General features: G+C 41.2%; 1 protein-coding gene across 2 annotated transcripts in view; it reads right to left on the bottom strand.

Annotated features, from left to right (window-relative positions):
• Positions 1-19,613, bottom strand: part of UVRAG (UV radiation resistance associated) — a 330,830-nt gene that overhangs the window by 7,380 nt on the left and 303,837 nt on the right. For both annotated transcript variants that reach the window (XM_025357265.1, XM_025357266.1), the window contains exon 14: positions 19,263-19,354. In XM_025357265.1, the coding sequence (XP_025213050.1) occupies positions 19,263-19,354 (92 nt within the window). The remainder of the gene's footprint in view (positions 1-19,262; positions 19,355-19,613) is intronic.

Genomic DNA, 19,613 nt, shown 5'->3' with positions numbered 1-19,613 from the left:
AGTGACAAGAAGGACTGTTCAAAGACCTGGATTCTACTCCTAGCTCTGCCACTATGATCCCATCTATATGGAGTTATAACTTAAGGTCACATTCGTTTATTAGTTATACCAGTGGTCCTCAATCTTTTTGGCACCAGGTACCTGTTGCATGGAAGACAATTCTCCTGTGGACTTGGGGGCGGGGATATGAAACTGCCACCTCAGATCATCAGGCGTTAGTTAGATTCTCATAAGGAGCACACAACCTAGATCCCTCACACATACAGTTCACAACAGGATTTGTGCTCCTATGAGAATCTAATACCATGGCTCATCTGATGGGAGGCAGAGCTCAGGGGATAATGCCTGCTCACTCCCATCGCCTCCTGCTGTGCGGCCTGGTTCTTAACAGGCCACAGACGGGTGAAAGTCTGCGGTCCGGGGGTTGGACACCCCCGAGTTATATGACTGTGGGCATATTTAATGACTATTTATAAAATAGATCATTGGATTAAATAAGGATTAAATAAAATAATGTGCTTAAAATCGTTGGCAGGATGCCTGGCATAGACACTGTTGTCAGTAGTAGTTGTATCTGTGGTTGCTGTCATTATAATTCATTTCAGTGGGCCTCAAATTCCAAGTATGATTCTCCTTTTACTGTTTCTCTTATACAGCGTACTGTTTCAAGCAGGAACAGACAGAACTCCTCCCACCTACCTTCCCACACCTCTACTTCCGTACATCAGGGAGCTAGCTGCAAGAAGCAAATGAAGAAGTACAGTGCTGGGCGTGGTGGCTTATGTCTGTAGTCCCAGCACTTTGGGAGGCTGAGGTGGGAGGATCACTTGAGTCCAGGAGGTTGAGGTTGCAGTGAGCTATGATCACGTTACTGCATTCCACCTTGGACGAAGGTAAGACCCCTACCTCAAAAAAAAAAAAAAAAAAAAAAAAAAAGGCTGGGTGTGGTGGCTCACGCCTGTAATCCCAGCACTTTGGGAGGCCAAGGTCAGTGGATCACCTGAGGTCAGGAGTTCAAGATCAGCCTGGCCAACAAGGCCAAAGCCCCATCGCTACTAAAAATACAAAAATTAGCCCGGCTTCATGGTGGGCACCTGTAATCCCAGTTGCATGGGAGGCTGAGGCAGGAGAATCTCTTGAACCCAGGAGGTGGAGGTTGCAGTGAGCCGAGATTGCAGCCACTGCACTCCAACCTGGGCAACAGAGTGAGACTCTGTCTCAGAAAAAAAAAGAAAAAAGAAAAAAGAAAAAAAAGTATAAAAGAGATTTGGAGAAAAAGAGAAAAAGATCCAAATCAATCAACAGATTTAATTTGTTCAATGCGAAACACAATTTTAGGTTTTTTTTCTTTTTTTCTTGGGGACATGAGGTGGGGAAAGCTTTGAATAAAGTCGAAATGCTCAAAATTCCTCTGTTTACATGATCTACCTACCGCCTAGGGACTATAAGACCTTCCCAGAATCCTTTGAGGTACATTCCAATTGTCCCCAAACCCCTGATGCAGCCTTTTTCTGCAAGAATTTAGCTTCAGGGAGAGAGAATTTTTGTAAGAGGGAGAAATTCTTTATTTCTCTGACTAAAATGAGGAAGACCATATGCAGCACTTTTATAACCATTATATAAATACCTTGCCATGAAGCCAACCCAGGAACTGGTAGAGCCCAGTTGCCCAGTTTCCTCTACTCCACCATCCTTGCCCCATCATTTCCCTCTCCTCTTCCTCTTGGTTTTACTGTCTGAAGCTATAGCCTCCTTTTACAGAAAAGAGATTGGGAAAGAGAGAACAAGTTAAGAAAGCACCAGTCCAAAATGTGATTCCCATTTCCACATCTCCCATAGGTAACATGCCAGAGCTCCACATGCAGCGCCATCGTTAGGAAACACAAGACACTGAGGGTGCACCTCACAGCTCCCAGCCTAGGTTTCCTCTTTTGTAAAATGGTTATATCTACCCAACAGTTATTGCAGTAAGGATTTAATGAGATATACAAGTAAAATTCTTAGTACCAGGAATAAGTACCCAATAAATTATTAATAATAATAAAACAACGGCAACTAAAATTTATAAAGTGCTACTGATTAAAGACTCTGTTAACAGCTTTATACATGGTCTCATTTAATCCTTATGACATCTCTATGAAGTATTACAAACATCATCCTCATTTTACAGATGCAGAAACTGAAGCACAGAGGTTAGGTAACTCGACCAAGGTCATGAAGCCACTGGGTAGAAATATGTGATTTAACCAAGCCGGTCTGCCTAACTGTTAATTTCCTTCTCTTTCCCAGTCCCTAGGATCTTAAGTTTTTTATTGTCACCAAAACATCTACATTTGATCTCTACTTCTATCTGAGGACGGGGTGAGAATGAGAATAATTTTTAGGTTAAGTGGATTGGTTTATTTTCCTTCTCTTCTCTTCCTGCCTACATTAAGTTTGTGTTGCTCTTTTGACTTTCTAAGACTTATTATACTGTTAGGCATTCTAAGCATCAGCTATGAGCAGAAATAAATTCTGCCACAAACTGATGTAAATGTGGAAACTTACGGGAAAATGAAATAAAGAAAGCATGTAAAGATTTACCACATCAAGAGAGTTCTTGAAGCTGGGGTGAGGTTTTAACCATTTGAAACATTTTTTTTTTCCTAATAATCTTTCAGATTCACTTGTACTTGTTTTATCTGTCTACAACCAGGTCCCACGCTGTAAAGTATGAGGACAGAGTACAATTCACAATCTCAAATATGTGTCTTTCCCTCCCTACAAAATGTTTCCTCTGAGGGACATTACTAGATCACAGCTGGTCAAAATACTAAATCTTGATTGTCTGGCTCCTGGCCAAAATCTACAGCTACAACTCAGTGGAATAAGAATACTTAAAAAGGAAAAAAAAAACAACTTTTAAACAACTTTTGATCTTCTTCTTTCTCCCCTCTTGTAGCAATCTATGACCTCATGGCAGGGAGACCTTTACATGGAGGTGTTTAAGTTGGTTGATGGCCACTAGAAATGTTTGAAGCTCTAGGTACTACTCTGCGCCAATATCATGTCAACTGTGTTAAAAAGCAATAATGGTTTCTCACCTTCTTAAAGATTACTGCTTAAATAATGCAGAGCAACGACAGGCTTGCACAGAGTGCCAAAAGCAGGTTGCCAAGGCAAAGCTGAGGTAGAATTACGTCTTTTGGCAGCTAAGAAATTATGACATAAAGTTAGTTTTTTTTCAAAAAACAACCTCCATAAATTAAGCTACTATCCTTTTTTCAAAATTCAGCAAAGGTTGGGATTTATCCTTCTTCTTTCCCTCTCTCAGATTAAGTAGGAGCTCAGAACCTCCTTTAGGGAAAGCCAAATTTAACAGCTAGATCTTATCTCCCAGGAGGTAGCTGGGGGTTAATAGTTTTAAGCATGCAGTCTCCAGGCCACAGGCAAGCAATCCAAAGGCCTCTCACCATTACTAGATAAATGTAAGTACTTAATCTTTGCCCTGGATGTTAACAAAAACACGAAACAAAATAAAAATAGAAACAATATTGGGCCAAAAGCACAGGCTGAAATCTGTGCCAATGGTCACTTTTCCCCTGGGCTTCGCTTGGAAGGTTTCCTGCCAAAGTCTGACTAAATAAAAACAGAGTATAAAACGGTATAACTGAACAAGGCAGCCTTTGGATTTTATTTAAACTGAGTAGTGATGGAAAGATGAATTGGTGAAAGAGTTCCACAGGCAAAGGATAAAATAAGCAAGCTGAAGAAATCCAGTTCCCCAGGCTTTGTGATGTGATGTCTTGGCCATCAGGCCTCCATGGCCCAGCTTGGGCCAGTGGACAGAGGATGAGGGGGTGCCTATTGCCCAGAGCCCATCTGGAGGCCAGCTCAGGCTCCAGGCTGAGCTCCATGGCATCAGAGAATACACAGTGATCCTCCAGGGAGACAAAGAGAGGTCCTGGGAGGGGTCAAGTCAACCACTTCACTCATCAGCTTTCACTTTAAGAAATCATCACACAAATTAATGTACTAAAATCACAGTCAGGCAACCAACATTATGAGGACTGTAAAATGGTCTGTAGAAACAGACATAGCCCATCTTGATGTCATTTATATAGGGCTTAAGTAACATCCTACACGAGAACATGGAAAGAACAGGAAAGAGATGCCAGGAATGATACCTGGGGACCCCTCAGAGTGTCTGGACAGCACTTGAGACTTGGGAATAATAAACTGTTTATGCTGAAAACCAGGGAAAAATTTTTAAAAAACCTCTACCTTTGCCAGGGAAACCAGAGGATCAACAATCTCACAGAACCCAGCCCCAGAAGAAACTCGATAGGGAAATTAAAACCCTGGTCAGAGAATGTTTTCAGAATTTAAAAACTAGACTTGGAAGGGAGCTAAAGGATGCATTAGACTCCCAGGACCCGTGACAGAATCTGTGAGATGAAGTCTTTGAAAGATACAGCTAACGCTGACCTACCGTCAGCTCTCTAATAAACTCTCACATGAACCAAACTGTGAGGGTTTAGTTGTTTGTTATTTCAAAAGAAAAATGATAGCTCTGCCACCATTTCCAGAGATGCTGGAGGCCTTGGGCAGAAGTGCTTGAGTTACAATTAGCCGCCATTTAATTACTGTTTAGTAAGAGACTGGGACTCTAAAGATGACATCTTGGTAACCTTATCTTTTGTAGTCCCCTATATTCCTAAAGGAGGTGGAGTATAACACAAATTAATTGGGCCAGGTGCAGTGGTTCACGCCTGTAATCCCAGCACTCTGGGAGGCCGAGATGGGCAGATCACGAGGTCAGGAGATGGAGACCATCCTGGCTAAAACGGTGAAACCCCGTCTCTACTAAAAATACAAAAATTAGCCAGGCGCAGTGGCGGGCACCTGTAGTCCCAGCTACACGGGAGGCTGAGGCAGGAGAATGGCGTGAACCTGGGAGGTGGAGCTTGCAGTGAGTGGAGATTGAGCCACTGCACTCCAGCCTGGGCGACAGAGCGAGACTCCGTCTCAAAAAAAAAAAATAATAAAAATAAATAAATAAATTAATTAATTAAAAAAAGAAATTGATTTACCCCCTTATTCAAATACATACTGGGTATCTACTATACACTAGGTGCTGCGCTAGACTCTGGGGCTATAATAATAATTGGAAAAAGGCCATGGTTCATGTTTTCATGGAATTTATTGTCTAATGAGAGAAGACAGACAAGTATCACAGAATCACAGACATCAATGTCAAACAACCACCTCTGACCCGTGCTACGCAGAGAGGACACGGGCTCAAAGAGCTTGTAGCAGAGATCTGACCCAGACAGAAAAGGCCAAGATTAGAAGGGCTAATAGAGTTCTTTATCAGGTAAAGAATGGGTTGGTGAGGAGAGTATCTTCCAGGCAGCAGGAACAGCATTTGCTAAGACCTTTTGTCAAGAAAGATAACAATGTTTGAGGACCCAAAAGGTCAATGAGTGAAGAGTTCTATGGTAGAAGATAAAACTGAGGAGTAAAACAAAGTCTAGACCATGCAGCAGTCACAAGCCATGTTTAGAACTTTCAGGCAAAGGAGAGAGAGAGAGAGAGAGAGAGTCAGAGGTGGAGAGAACTTTCAGGCAAAGGGGAGAGAGAGAGAGAGAGAGAGAGTCAGAGGTGGAGAGAACTTTCAGGCAAAGGAGAGAGAGAGAGAGAGAGAGAGAGAGATTTACACTTTGGAAAGTGCATTCTGGCTGCAGCTGGAGAGCAGACTGGACTGGAGGGGCCAGAGTGGATGGTGGGAGACTGCAGGCTGTGCAGTAGTACAGGTGAAAGGTAATGGAGGCGTAATCAGAATGGAAATGTACACACATAGACAAATAGAAATAGCAGGAGAAATTGGCAGGAGTTGCCAGAGTTGGATAGAAGGGTGAGGAAGAAAAGGAGGAACCAAGGTTTCTGCCTGGTTTCCTGGCTAGTGTAGAATAATGGAAAGTGGTTCCATTTGCAGAAAGCAAAGAGCATATCATGACTGGGATGGAAGACTGGTAGAAAAATGCATGGGCACGTAGAATGTGCTGTGAAAATGTACAGGAGGCAATTTCTGATATCAGAACTTATCTCCACTAAGAATAAAGTAAGAGAAAAAAGGGTCCAGGACTGAGCCTTTAGGAGCTCCAGCTTTTTGCGATGAGGTAGAGGAAGAAGAGCCTTCAAATGAGGTAAGAAGGAGCATTCAGAGAGGAATGAAGAAAACCAGGAGAAGGCTGTAATAACAAGATTCCTTTTCTGGAATCACCAGATGCTAAATGATCCCTTGTGTAAAATACTTTATTCTTAACTAGTTATAGGAGAGGTTGTCCATGTAATGGTTAAAGCAGGACTTCTAAAACTACTCTGCCTGGGCTCAAATCTTAGCTCTTCCACTTGATGGCTGTTTCACATTAAGTTATTTAACCCCTCAGTTCCTCAGTTCCCTCATTTCTAAGATGGGAGAGGTTAGTGGGTCCTAATTCACAGGGTGGTGTGAGGATTAAATGAGTTAACTGAATAATATATTCAAAGTGCTTTGGAAGAGTACCTGCTTTGCAGTAATAGTCACTTGATATTAGCTATAATGATATTAACTATTATTATACATTGCTATCCATTAAGAGAAGAATTATAGAATAAACATAACATGAAATGATATGTAAACTCTTTAAAATTAAAACAGGGAATTTCCTCAGATGGATCCAGAGGCTAAAACAAAACAAAACACAGGGAATTATATCTAAGTCGAGCTTAAGCCCAAAGGTCACAGTTCGGCAGGGTGGCTCATGCCTGCAGTCCCAGCACTTTGGGAGGCAGAGGTGAGGGGATCACTTGAGCCCAGGAGTTCGAGGTTGCAGTGAGCTATGATGGCGCCACTGCACTCCAGCCTGAGCAACAGAGCGAGATACTGTCTCAAAACAAACAAACAAAAAACACCTCCCACGCCTGGCACCCAAGGTCATACTGAAGCAGCCAGTGCTCATTTCTAATGCTGCCAACACTTACCAGCTTTTGATGGGCAAAGACCATATCGCTAAGCCTTCTTGAAACTTAGTGCAGCGCATTTGATCCAGAAGGATACTTGCTTACTGACACTTATCAACATATGCTAAAGCAGTGGTCCCCAACCTTTTGGCCTCAGGGACTGGTTTCATGGAAGACAATTTCTCCATGGGTCGTGGGCAGGGGGCTGGTTTCAGGATAAAACTATTCCATCTCAGATCATCAGGCATTAGCTTCTCACAAGGAGCACACAACCTAGATCCCCCACATATGCAGTTCATAATAGGGTTTGTGCTCCTATGAGAATCTAATGCTGCAGCTGATCTGATAGGAGGTGGAGTTCAGGGGTAATCCTCACTCGCCCCCACTCACCTCCTGCTATGAGGCCTGGTTCCTAACAGGATATGGACTGCTACAGGTACACAGCCAAGGGTTGGGGACCCCAGTGCTAATGAATGCCTACTGAAAAACACTGCTTTTTTAGTGTGCATATCCCAGTGGCTTTCATACTAATTCCCTAATTCATTTAAGTATGCCCATCTTTTAAAACCTGATTCAAGTCCTAACTGGTTTTTTGTTTTTTTTTTTTTTTGATGGAGTCTCGCTCTTTTTGCCCAGGCTTGAGTGCAGTTGTGGGTGCAATCTTGGCTCACTGCAACCTCCGCCTCCCATGTTCAAGTGATTCTCGTGCCTTGGCCTCCCGAGTAGCTGGGATTACAGGCATGCACTACCACGCCCGGCTAATTTTTGTATTTTTAGTAGAGATGGGGTTTCTCCATGTTGGTTAGGCTGGTCTTGAACTCCTGACCTCAAGTGATCCACCCACCTTGGCCTCCCAAAGTGCTGGGATTATAGGGGTGAGCTAGCACGCCCGGCTGCATTCTTTTTTTTTTTTGAGATGGAGTTTTGCTCTTGTTGCCCAGGCTGGAGTGCAATGGCACAATCTCAGCTCACTGCAACCTCCGCTTCCTGGGTTCAAGCGATTCTCCTGTCTCAGCCTCCCAAGTAGCTTGGATTACGAGTGTGTGCCACCACGCCCGGCTAATTTTTTGTATTAATAGAGATGGGTTTTCACCATGTTGGTCAGGCTGGTCTGGAACTCCTGACCTCAGGTGATCCACCGGCCTCGGCCTCCCAAAGTGCTGGGATTACAGGCGTGAGCTACCATGCCCAGCCCTCATTCATTTTTTAACTCATTTCTTTAACTCCTTCATTCATTCTTTCTTCTTTAACCATGCCAATCTAAAGTGATCTCTGAACTCTGAAGGTAGTACTTATTATTTTACCATCCAACAGATGCTTAATGTTGCATCATTTGCATTTTCAACACATATTTCAGACATTACTGAAATCCACATTTCATTGCCTGACAGTTTTCGAAGCTCTGGAAATAAAGAGATGTATAAAATAAGATTCCTATCATTAAGGAGTTCCCACTCTAGTAGAGAAGACAGAGAGTAAACCAATAACCAGAACACCATGGTGCTTTGAATACAATACACACTTTGTATATTACAATGAAGAAGGCAATCAGTCATCAGTGGGAAGACTCATCAGAGGAGGTTGTATTTGACTGGCACCCTGAAGGGTAAGTGGGAGCGAACCAGGCAATGTATGTATGTGTTGGGGGTGGGGTAGAGCAAGAAATGAAGGGAAGGGCATTTAAGGCAGAATAAAATACTGTATTTGTGTGCAGTCCAACCGTGGAGCCAAGTCTTGTAAATAGCATATGGGAGCGATCTAGTCTTTGTTTCTGGAAACCCACTCTTCTGCTTTCCAATATAACTTAGTACAGACACACAGATATTCAGTGAATATACTTGCTTTATGTAAAAATGAATTTAATTAGTTGTGTGCAAAAGGAAACATTTAGGTGATGTTTTCTGGCAATGTGTTGAGAAAAACAGAACTGCCTCAATATACTGTTATAGTAAATCTAAATGATGAAATACTACGTAGCCATTAAAAATGATGATAAAAAGTTTTAAAGGGCATTGATAAAATATTTAAGACATTATGGTATACAAAAAAGCTGTAAGGACTGTGCTGTCCAGTATGACCACTAGGAACTGGTTGCTGGAACTTGAAATGTGGTTAGTCTGACTTGAGATGTGCTATAAGTATAAACTGGATTTAGAAGGCTTGGTATGAAAAAAGAGAATGTAAAATATTTATTAATCATCTTTAAAATGTTGATTACATGTCTACAAGACATTTTGGATATACAACTTGGATTTTATTTGAATTAAATAAAATATATTATTAAAATTATCTTACCTGTTTCTTTTTAGCTTTTTAAAAATGTGACTGCCAGAATATTTAAATTTATATGTATGGCTCATATTATATTTCTATTGAAAAGTGTTGGTACAGATGGTAAGATCTGAATTAGAAAAGAAACACAAGGAAAACTAACACAACAGTGATTTTTTTGGTGCCTGAATTATGGAGCTATTGTTTCCCTTCTGTATATTTTTACAACTTCCAAATTTTATTCATTGAGCACATACTACTTTATAATCAAAAGGAGTAAACAGAAATAAAGAAGACCCAAGTAAAAACAATGGGAAAAGAGATCTCAATTTGGTTCAGAGACTTAGTTGCTGGAGTCAGGGAGAGGTGGGGCCGGGATACCCAAGTGCCTTTCTGTCGCCAGTGGAGGGTTAGTGCACAAAGGATGTTGGCCAGCTGTTCTCCATCCTGACAGGAGGCAGAAAAAAGTGGAAATGGGTGTTAACCGCAGGAGGGGGCCTGTAAGTTAAATGTAGGGAAGAATTTCCTAAAGTGAGGGTGTTTCAACTCTGGAATGAGTTATGGAAGAAGCCTGGTCCCCTGAGGTCTTTTAAAATACTATGGATACCCATATGCCTTGTGTGTTCCTGTCTAGAGGCAAGGAGATGACTCGTCAAGGTTCTTCTGAAACAGCTATCTTAGAGTAAATAACTCCAATAAAACTTTCTTTTTCATTTAGTTTTGACTAGGCTTAACTTTTCATATTACGGGTGCTGGCCTGCAAGAAATGCTCTCAAAAGCAAGCCTATCTGATATAGCTACCTTAAGTAGGACTCTTGAGACTTCAAAGGCAATGTTATTTGATCTAAATATAAAAACCAACGTCAGCTAGACAACATGTTTTTTACTTCCCTAGAGGGTCATCTGCCAGATTTCAGTTCTGAATTCAGCATAAGGATGATGGACGGAAGGGAAGAGGGTAGATCTGTTTCTAAAAAGTGAGGCTTTGTAAAGATTTAAATACTGGATACTGTCTCATTTTCAAGGGTAAGTGGTTTGGCGTAAAAGCAGAACTACCATATCATTACTTGATTTTAAGGAAAGTAGATGGGCTCACTTATTCTAAATTTTCATTATTCTCAGTTTAATGAAAACACATTTTCCTAAAATGTGTCAAATTTCTTAGGTATTTTCTTCTTCTAATACTTTTATTTAAAGCTATAGCTTGATTCTATTTACCAAAAGGAGCAGAAGACTACATTATAAATAGGTCAGCAGAAGGACTATTTGGAGATTTTACCACTAAAGTGAGATGGCCTCACATAAAGCCACGAGTTACTTCTCCCAACATTAAACACTAGTGTTTGTTAAACACTAAAGTACTCTGGAGAAATATTCTAGCATGCTGTTGAACAGCCAAAGATACTTCTCAGTGCTCCACCCTTACTAAGGTCACTGAGATTGATTCTATTCTGTCTCTTTAAAAATGGCTTGCCTGGTCCTGAAACAAAATAAGTCAGCCCAACGTTGCCCTCCATCATTGTAGCAGACTACACAGTAATGATGGGCCTCAGGTTGTAAGTCCCAAACGACAGCGAGGGTGAACAATGTATAAGAATATTTTTGCAAGTCATGTCCTTCAAAATTTTTAATTTGTCTTATCTGTAATTTAGATTATAAACTAAACAACTGTCGACTAAGGAACGGCAGGGAAAATCTTACACTTTTGAATCTTCCTTTGTCTCCTGAACAATGCTATATGCCGAAGAGATGCTTAATGCATTGTCAAATCCAAAATAATACTTATAATACTTAATAATACTTTGCACAGTTCATTTTAGTTTATAAACCACTTTGACGAACATTATCTCATTTGGCCTACAAAAACTATGGTTGGGAAATAATAGTATTATTGGCAAATAATACCACTAGTTTCCCAGTAACTGGTGATATTAACTCCATTTAAAGAACTGACACTCAGCTGGGCGCGGTGGCTCACGCCTGTAATCCCAGCACTTTGGGAGGCCGAGGCAGGCAGATCACGAGGTCAGGAGTTCGAGACCAGCCTGGCCAACGTGGTGAAAACCCGTCTCTACTAAAAATACAAAAATTAGCTGGGCGTGGTGGTGCATGCCTATAATCGCAGCTACTTGGGAGGCTGAGGCAGGAGAATCGTGTGAACCCGGGAGGCGGAGGTAGCAGTGAGCTGAGATCGCACCACTGCACTCCAGCCTGGGTGATAGAGCGAGACTCCATCTCAACCAAACAAAACAAAAACAAAACAAAACAACTGATACTCAAATACAAACTTATGAAAATTAAGTGATAGAGCTGAAGCTGGAACCCATAGTTTCTGATTCCCAAATCTAGTGCTCCTTCCTCTGTGTTACACTACTTTGCATAGAGGTGTTACACAGTTTAAACTCTATAATCAGGAAAAATTAAACTTAGGATAAAAAATTCTATGAAAAAAACAGGACAGATGGCTTTGAAATCTTGCTTTTATCTTATTCTTATTCTTATTTTTTCTTGTTCAGAAAAAAGAGCATGCCATTACAGGAAGCGTTCCACAAACGCTATGGGTAAATATACTTTAGGCCACTCACCCAACCCACGTGCTTCCTTCTTCCGTGTTCCTGTTTCTCAACCAATGAAATTGAAATGTGATCATTTTTGTTTCTTTCAGTCTTAAAGTTCTTAAATTCTTCCCAAAGTTTTATGACTTTTAGTTTCCTCCCTCTTGGAGGTAAACGGGGTAGAATAAACAACCAGGAATGTTTCCACCAGGCCTGCTGCCTAATTTTGCAGTGTACCTTTCCAGCGCTCTGGATTTGACTCTGGTGGGTTTCCCTGAGGAAGGTAGGAGGCACTAGGATAGAGGTAGCACAGAGACAGGAGGGCAGGTGAAGGGCAGAGAAGGAAGAGAATGGCCATCACCCAATAAAGGGCACTGTGATATGGTAAAAAGAATATGGGATTAGGAGTCAGATAATCTGGGTTTCTGGTCCCAGTTCCATCACTTAGTATCATGTGATCTTGGCAAGTCGCTTGGCACTGTGAGTCTCAGTTTTTTGGTTTGTAAAATAGTGGTCATTCTTCTTACCCAGCTACCCTCACAGGGTTCTTGCAAGCTTAAGTGAAAACATAGAAAGTTTTGCAAGTAAGAGATTTTATTATTCCTAACTTCTAATTATGGGTGAGAGTTACCTAAGAAGGCAGGTACCAAAAAAAGTTTGTAGGCAAACAGATGTGTAGGGTACTTCTAAGTCCTCAGAGTGGTCTTATAAAGGACTTGCGGTAAGTGAGAGGTAGACACGTGGTAAATCTGTACCATTAACGTACAAGACAGCAGGAGCCAGAACATGAACAAGAGCCATATTCTATACCAAGCTGTCAGATGACTATAGACATCAAAGTAAAAACACCTATAGCAAAGGATGCATTTGATTTTAAAAAGATATAGACAGTAAATACGATTCATTTATTCATTATACAAGCTACCGCTTATTAAGTATTACTAAGTGCCAGGCAGTATGCTAGGTACTTACATATTTAATTCTTATGACCACACTGTTAGGTAGGCACTATTACCCTCATTTTATAGGTAAAGGGATTGAGGCAGGTAGCTTAAACTTGTTTGAGGTCACAGAGGCAGTAAATGGTGGTGCTGGTATTCAAATTCATAGTCCTAGTCTTTCCACCTAACTGGGCCACTGTTTCTTAACCTACTTGGTCCTATACCCCAATCCTCATGTGGTCAAATTCTTCTTGTGCTTCAGCTCCACTCTCCACTGAAATGTTATCTCCTTAGTAAAGGCTTCTCTACACCCCTCACACCGGGAACTAACGGGCTTCCTCTGAATGTTCAAAATAACTTACCCACTTTTCTTATAGCATGTCATACTTTTTACTTTTTTCAGTACATGTTGTTTGCTCCTATTTCACTACTTTAATTAGACTGTAAGCTCCTTGAACACAAGCTCAAGGAGCATATTCCATGAGTAGAACAGCTCAGATGGCTTCTTCATTCCCTTCTCTAGCCTCCCTGGCTTCCGTAATGCCAGGCTGGGACCACAGAGATAAGTAAGACGTGGTCCCCACACCCAAGCTGCTCAAAAGCCTAGTGGGTAAGACTAGGCAGAGAAGTGACTCTAAGCTACTGAGAGAATACATACTTATCTCTGTATCTGCCACTGTGGTGTTGAGTGAGTGAATGAATGAGGGAGGATATGAGCTGGATCTTGAAGTGAGAGCAACATCTGGATAGGGCAGAGGAAGGGGCAGGCTATTCTGGGTAGTGGGAACTTGCCTAAGTAAAGAACGGAGGTGACCTCCAAGTATAGGAGAGTGCTATACCTGGGGGTCAGTTGAGAAAATGTGGGGGAGTGGTGGAGGGACAAAATCGAGGCACTGTCTCAGGACCTGGATGCTGGGGCCCCATCACACAGTCCATTCACAGCAACCTCAGCACATAATCTCTTCCACTCAGTTCTAAACTCATCGTCTTCCAGGCAGCCATCAGACAGCAGCTTGCATGCACATTCTTCAGCACCCACATCAGCGGTGCATGTGCATGTCAATCTGAGTCTCGGATCACTTTGCAGGCAATAGTAAAAGAAAAACGGGATGTTTAAATGACATTCTGGTGACTTTTAATCAAAGTATTCAAGAGCACAGATTCTAAGCTGAAATTCTGCTTTTCAAAATTGTGTTGCTTGGTAGTTACGACTAGGTTATAATCTTAGGATGAAAAAATGGGCACTCCTTTTGGAAAGACCTGGCATAAATCACTGAGAGCTGTGCCCCGTGCAACTGTGTTCACAGAAAATAGGGGTTCATTTTAGGATTAATCAGGTTGATCATTCTCATATTAGCTAAGAATTCCATAATGTGCAAGAAAAAGAATTACTTTATTAAAAGGATTTTTATCACAGCTTTTCTTTACAAAATAAAACAAAACAAGCTGTCACATAACTTTGAAGCTTACCATAAGGAGGAATTCAGTGAATGCACTGATCCTCAGCCAGTATAAAATCCTCAACACCAAAAGAACATACAGCAATCTGCCTCCACAGGGACCAATCTGTGAATGGTAACAACCACACAGAAAATGGAAGTGTTTTGCTTTACCAAAGATGTAAGAGCCTCCCTTAGGAACCTGAGTTTTTTTACCCTTTGCCCTAAGGAGCAAAGGCTTGAGAGGTAACTCCTCACTCCATGGCTGCTCTCGGAAATTCTCAGATTTCCTCTGAGACTCAAAGTGCTTGTTCCGGCTCTGTTTAGCTTTGTGACTTCCAGCCTGGCTTCCTGCCGTGATCTTCACTTGGAACTAACATGTAGCATTCATTTTGCAGCGCTTTGCATCTACTTTAGTAGCCTTTTTTACATTACAGTACCATAAAGTGGCACATTCTTGTTCACCCAGTGTTTATGTGCTTGGCACAGCTGGCACAGAGGGGCACTACATTTATAAATGTATGAGCTTGGAGCTTAATGGGTTTGCTACATCAGTGCCAGGACACCTAGATTCTAGTTTTATTGCTACAGGTTCATGGGTCAATTATGCCTGGAAAGTCAATTAATTTCTCCATACCTTAGAACTGAGAGTTGCTGGAAATCACAGTGTTTTAGGAGGAGCAGGGCAGTCAGGTTACAATGAGGAAGCATTTATATGTAAATAATTTGAGTAAATTGTCTACAGACATCTCAGAAGAAAAGGACCTACTCTCTAAGGTTCCAGTAATTTGTTGTCATTTGTTTCTCATTCCAAATGCTTTTTCATTTCTAATTTCGTATTTGTAATTTTGTATTCTTTTTCTTAAAAAGGACTGCCAAGGAACCACAAAGCCCAGATTCTCCCCATTCTTAAAATGAATTTGCATTCCAGCCAAGGTGTCTATTCATTGCCAATAAAGCTGCTGTGTTCATAAAGCTGCTTTTCTTAAACTATTCCCTCTCGATGAGGCGATGAGGTGAGGATGGTGGTAGGAAAGAAGGAAGAGACAGAGCACATTCTACAGAGGAACAGTGAGCGCGACCACTCAGACAGGAAAGAGCTTATTCACATCACCACACAGAGGCCACTACAGTGACAGGACGTGAGAGTGGAAAGGGAGTGGTATCAGATGAGGCAGAGGCCAAGCAGACTGTGGAAAAAAACCTGGATTTCACTCTTGCCACTGAAGCTGAGCGTGATTAAGATCTAGCTAACATTTAAAAAGATCACTCTGGCTACTATGGAGAGTGGACCGAGGCAGGACAAGAGGGAAATCAGGGAGACAAATTGCACTGGTGCAGCTGTTTGGGGAAGAAAAGGTGGTGGCTTGGACTGGAGTGGTAATAGCAGAGATGGGAAGTGAACAGATTGTGTATTTTGCAGTTAGTGATGACAGGGCTTGCTGATGAATAAGATTAGCTCCGATGTGAGTGAAGAAAAGAAGGGGATCAAGGATGATTCCCCGGTTTGAGCAACTGGGTAGACAGGGTCCCATTAGCTGAGAGGAATTGTGCTGGTGGAAGGAGGGTTTTAGCTGTGTTGAGGCTGAGATGCTTGTAATACTCCCAGGGGCAGAGTCAAGTAGGCCCCTGGCTATCCAGAGTGTGCAGGAGAGGCTTACGCTGAAAACAAAACTTTGGGAGTCATAAGCATATATGGCTTTCAAAGCGACGGGAATGGGTGAGAACACTTAAGAAGGGGGTAGAGAGGAGACAGAGGAGGACAGAAAAAAAGAGAAGAGAGTAGAGAGAGAAAAAGGGAAGAGGGCCTAAGATGGGGCCATGGAGAAACTAGAAGCAGGAAAGCCAGGAGAGGGCAGCCCTGTGGAAGACAACAAGGAAGAGTGTTTCAGGAAGGCAGGAACGGCCAGCAAGGCCAGGTGACATTGAACAGGGTAAGGATGAAAAGTGACCTTTGGGTTTGGGCCTATGTTTAGAATTCAGTAGGCACCAAGCTAGATAAAAGGAATTTCAGCATACTCATAGAACTAAAAATCAGACTGGAGCGAGTAAACGAGGAATTGGAAAAACAGAACAGAGACAGACCTGTAAGCATTGTAGAAATTAAATCAGTAGTTAAAAATCTACACTCTCCCCAGCAACAAACAAAAAACACTAGTTTTTTTCTAGGTTGTACCATACCTTTAAGACAGAGATATTTCCTCCTATCTGTTCTAGAGAATAGAAAAGAAGGTAAAGATCCTCAGTTTATTTTATGAAGCTCTTATAACCTCATCATGTTTGGTCAATTCGAACCAAAATAAGACAAGGATTTTATGTGAAAGAAAACTGTAGGCCAGTCTCATTTCAGTTTGCAGATGGAGACATTCTAAAATAATAGCCAAGGAACCCAATAATGTAAGAAAAAATAACACATCATGACCAGGAGGCAAAGATGGTTTAACATTAGAAAAATGTAGTGTTACCTCAATAGATTCAGAATAAACATGGTAAAATTCAAAATACACACATTCATGATTAAAAAACAACTCTTAGTAAGCTAAGAATAGAAAAATTATTCCTTTTGCTAATGCAGGATATCTACCCAAATCTACAATAAATATAATACTTAATGGTGAAAAATTAGAAGCATTCTCTTTGAAGTCAGAAGACAAGGATATCCACTATCACTGCTCCTTTTCTGTAATAAAACGTAGTAAGACAAGAAAAATAATGAAGTTATAAAAATAGAAACAATACCATTATTCACTGAAAATATGATTGTATACACAAAAAATTCAAGAGAATCGAAACAAACTACTGTAACTGCTAGCAAGGTTGCCAGAACACACTCTCAAAATACTAAAAATCAGTGCTATTCCTGTATACCAGCCACAAAATGTTAACTATTATAATAAAAAAATTTACAACAGCAACCAAAACTGTAAGCTAATATGACTAAGTACATCTAATAAAAGATGCATAGACCCTTATGTAGAAAATTATAAACTTCACGGAGGTATGTTTAAAAAAAGCAAGCGATATAACATGTTCATAGTTAGGAAGACCCAATGTCATAAAGCTGTGAAATCACTCAAAGACTCAAGTCAAGAAAAGCAAAGAGTTTTGAAGAAGAGCCTTACGTAAGAGCTTTTCTCTAACAGATACCAAGAAAGCTGGAGGTATTTTCCTTTTCCCTTCCTATGAAGGAACATGGCTTAGGAGTTAACACTTTTGGCTCTCTCCATCCTCTCACTCTCTCAGAGGAGGCCGGTCTTTTCTGATTGGTGAATTTAGAGGGCAAAATAGCAACTGGGTATTCTTGGCTCAGCCCTATCTGGGCTCCTGCAGAGAAGCCACCTGATCACTGCCTGCCAATTAGTTAAGGGTCTGCCTCTCTAGGGAAAGCCTGTGGCTCTCCAGTTTACATTGTGATTATGAGGATAAGTTTAATTTTGAGTGACATCTTTGCAAGCCCATTTTATTACAGATCGAAAGCCCCATTTTCCAAGCAGCTTTATCAGTAGTAAAATGGACATTTTGATTTTTATTTCATCCTCAAATCTCAACAAGACTTTTAGAAATTACATCTTACAATAATTAAAAATGTGATACTAATCGATGGCTAGCCAAATAAAGCAACAGAACAGACTAGGGAGCCTGGAAATGGGTCTCTATGGATAAGTGAACTTGGTTTACAAAAGAGATGCCATTATCATCAGTGGAGAAAAGACAGACACTTCAGTAAATGGTACAGGGACAACCTGCTATCCTGCACTGAGCAAGATTCATTGAGTGTAATTAATTAGTGTTGTAGGTTGCCAATTTTCTCATTATTTTAGGTTATTTACCATTGTGTTAGAAAACCTCTTCATGAATTCTATGCCTTGTTTCCAACTGGACCACAAATCTCTTGGGGACAGGGCTTGAGCCTTCTTGTTTCCCTCCAGAGCGCCTATCACAGAACTTCACACAGAGACAAGCTACATAAATGCCTGCTAGCTCACTTTCATTATTCTTACTACTTTACATTAAAACTTAATTCCTCTCTCATATTCCTGAAGGCATCCGGGTCCATATCAACACCAAGCTTTAATAATTATTTTGATGTTTTGAGTGGAATTCTTTAAACAGTTGTGTATTTGCTTAACAACAGTTGTGTATTTGAGTCCTATCTAAGACCAGACATCTGAAACTTGCCGTTTTGAAAATCAAAGTAAAGACCAATCAGTTTTTTTTAAAAATTTTTCTGAAGGCACATCAGCAGAGGAAATCAAATTTCAGAGAGGAAGAATTTCAAATCCACACAGCAGATGATGGGAAAAATACCTGGAATCAGAAGCCAGTGCTGCCCCCAGCAGGCTAACTCTACAAGGCTGCTTTCCAGTCATGTGATTTTGTAAGTTACTGCCCACTACCCAAGGATTCAAATGTCAAGAATTACTAAATGGATACAGCCAACAGCTTTCCATTTAGGTCAAGTGAATGAATCTAGTATCTTTTTTGTATCAGACTTCCCCTCTCCCCTTTTCTTTTTAAAAGGTCCAGGTCTATCCTGATGGAGCACTTTCAGCAGCAGCTTGCCCTCACGGTTCAACAGGTACTGACAAATACACGAAACATTTCAGAATGTACCTACTGGTCTCACACTAAGTCCTGACCCCCTGACCTATTCCTTATCTGCTTTCTTCCTTTAATGCTCACAGTCATGGATCCTGATACTCATTCCATACTCAGGCCCTTCACCTGTTCTTTGGAAAGGTCCAAGGGGCTCTGGGTCTCCCTTACCATGAATCATACTGGCTGTCTTTCAGTTTGTCTCAGCAATGCCCTCAAGGGCTCCTTGCTCAGCCACCTTCCGAAAGTTCCAGCAGTATCCTCTTGGCCCCTCCTCCCTCCAAGAGGGCTACATCCTCCTTAGCCAGATGGGAGCTTAGATCTCCCCAAGTGTGATGGTGCCTTTCATTTTCCTCTGATATCTCATCACAGAAGAAAACTCAGACGCAGGTGTGGAGCAATGTGGAAGTCAGAAAAGATTTTCAGGATCATTATCCACATTACAGTTTCTGGTTATCAGAGATAAAGGTACTCACCACCTGACCATTAGTCCATGCTCCATGAAGTTTTTCAAGTTGGGAAGGGTTTGTCGCAAGTCTGGAGTCCCCAGTCCATGTTGGTATCTTAGCTGTGAAAGTGAAAAAACAGAATTAAAGATATTTTGGCAGATTATAAGCTTCAGAAAAATGAACCACTAAACAAGTTATTTTTTTTGAACTCTAAAAGAGGAAATGTATATGTATGATACTATTATCAGCCTCACAGTACTGTCCACTTACTGGGTATTTGACATATAGATAAGCATGTGTATGAATATGCACAACCACTTAAATTATGATGGTATTTAAGGTAGCCTCTTCATCTACTTACTGTTCTCTTGCCCCCTA

The sequence above is a fragment of the Theropithecus gelada genome, chromosome 14 (genome assembly GCF_003255815.1).
Source record: "Theropithecus gelada isolate Dixy chromosome 14, Tgel_1.0, whole genome shotgun sequence".
Taxonomy (NCBI): Eukaryota; Metazoa; Chordata; class Mammalia; order Primates; family Cercopithecidae; genus Theropithecus; species Theropithecus gelada.
Note: the sequence above shows the minus strand (reverse complement) of the source record. Positions and strands in the feature narration are given on the sequence as shown.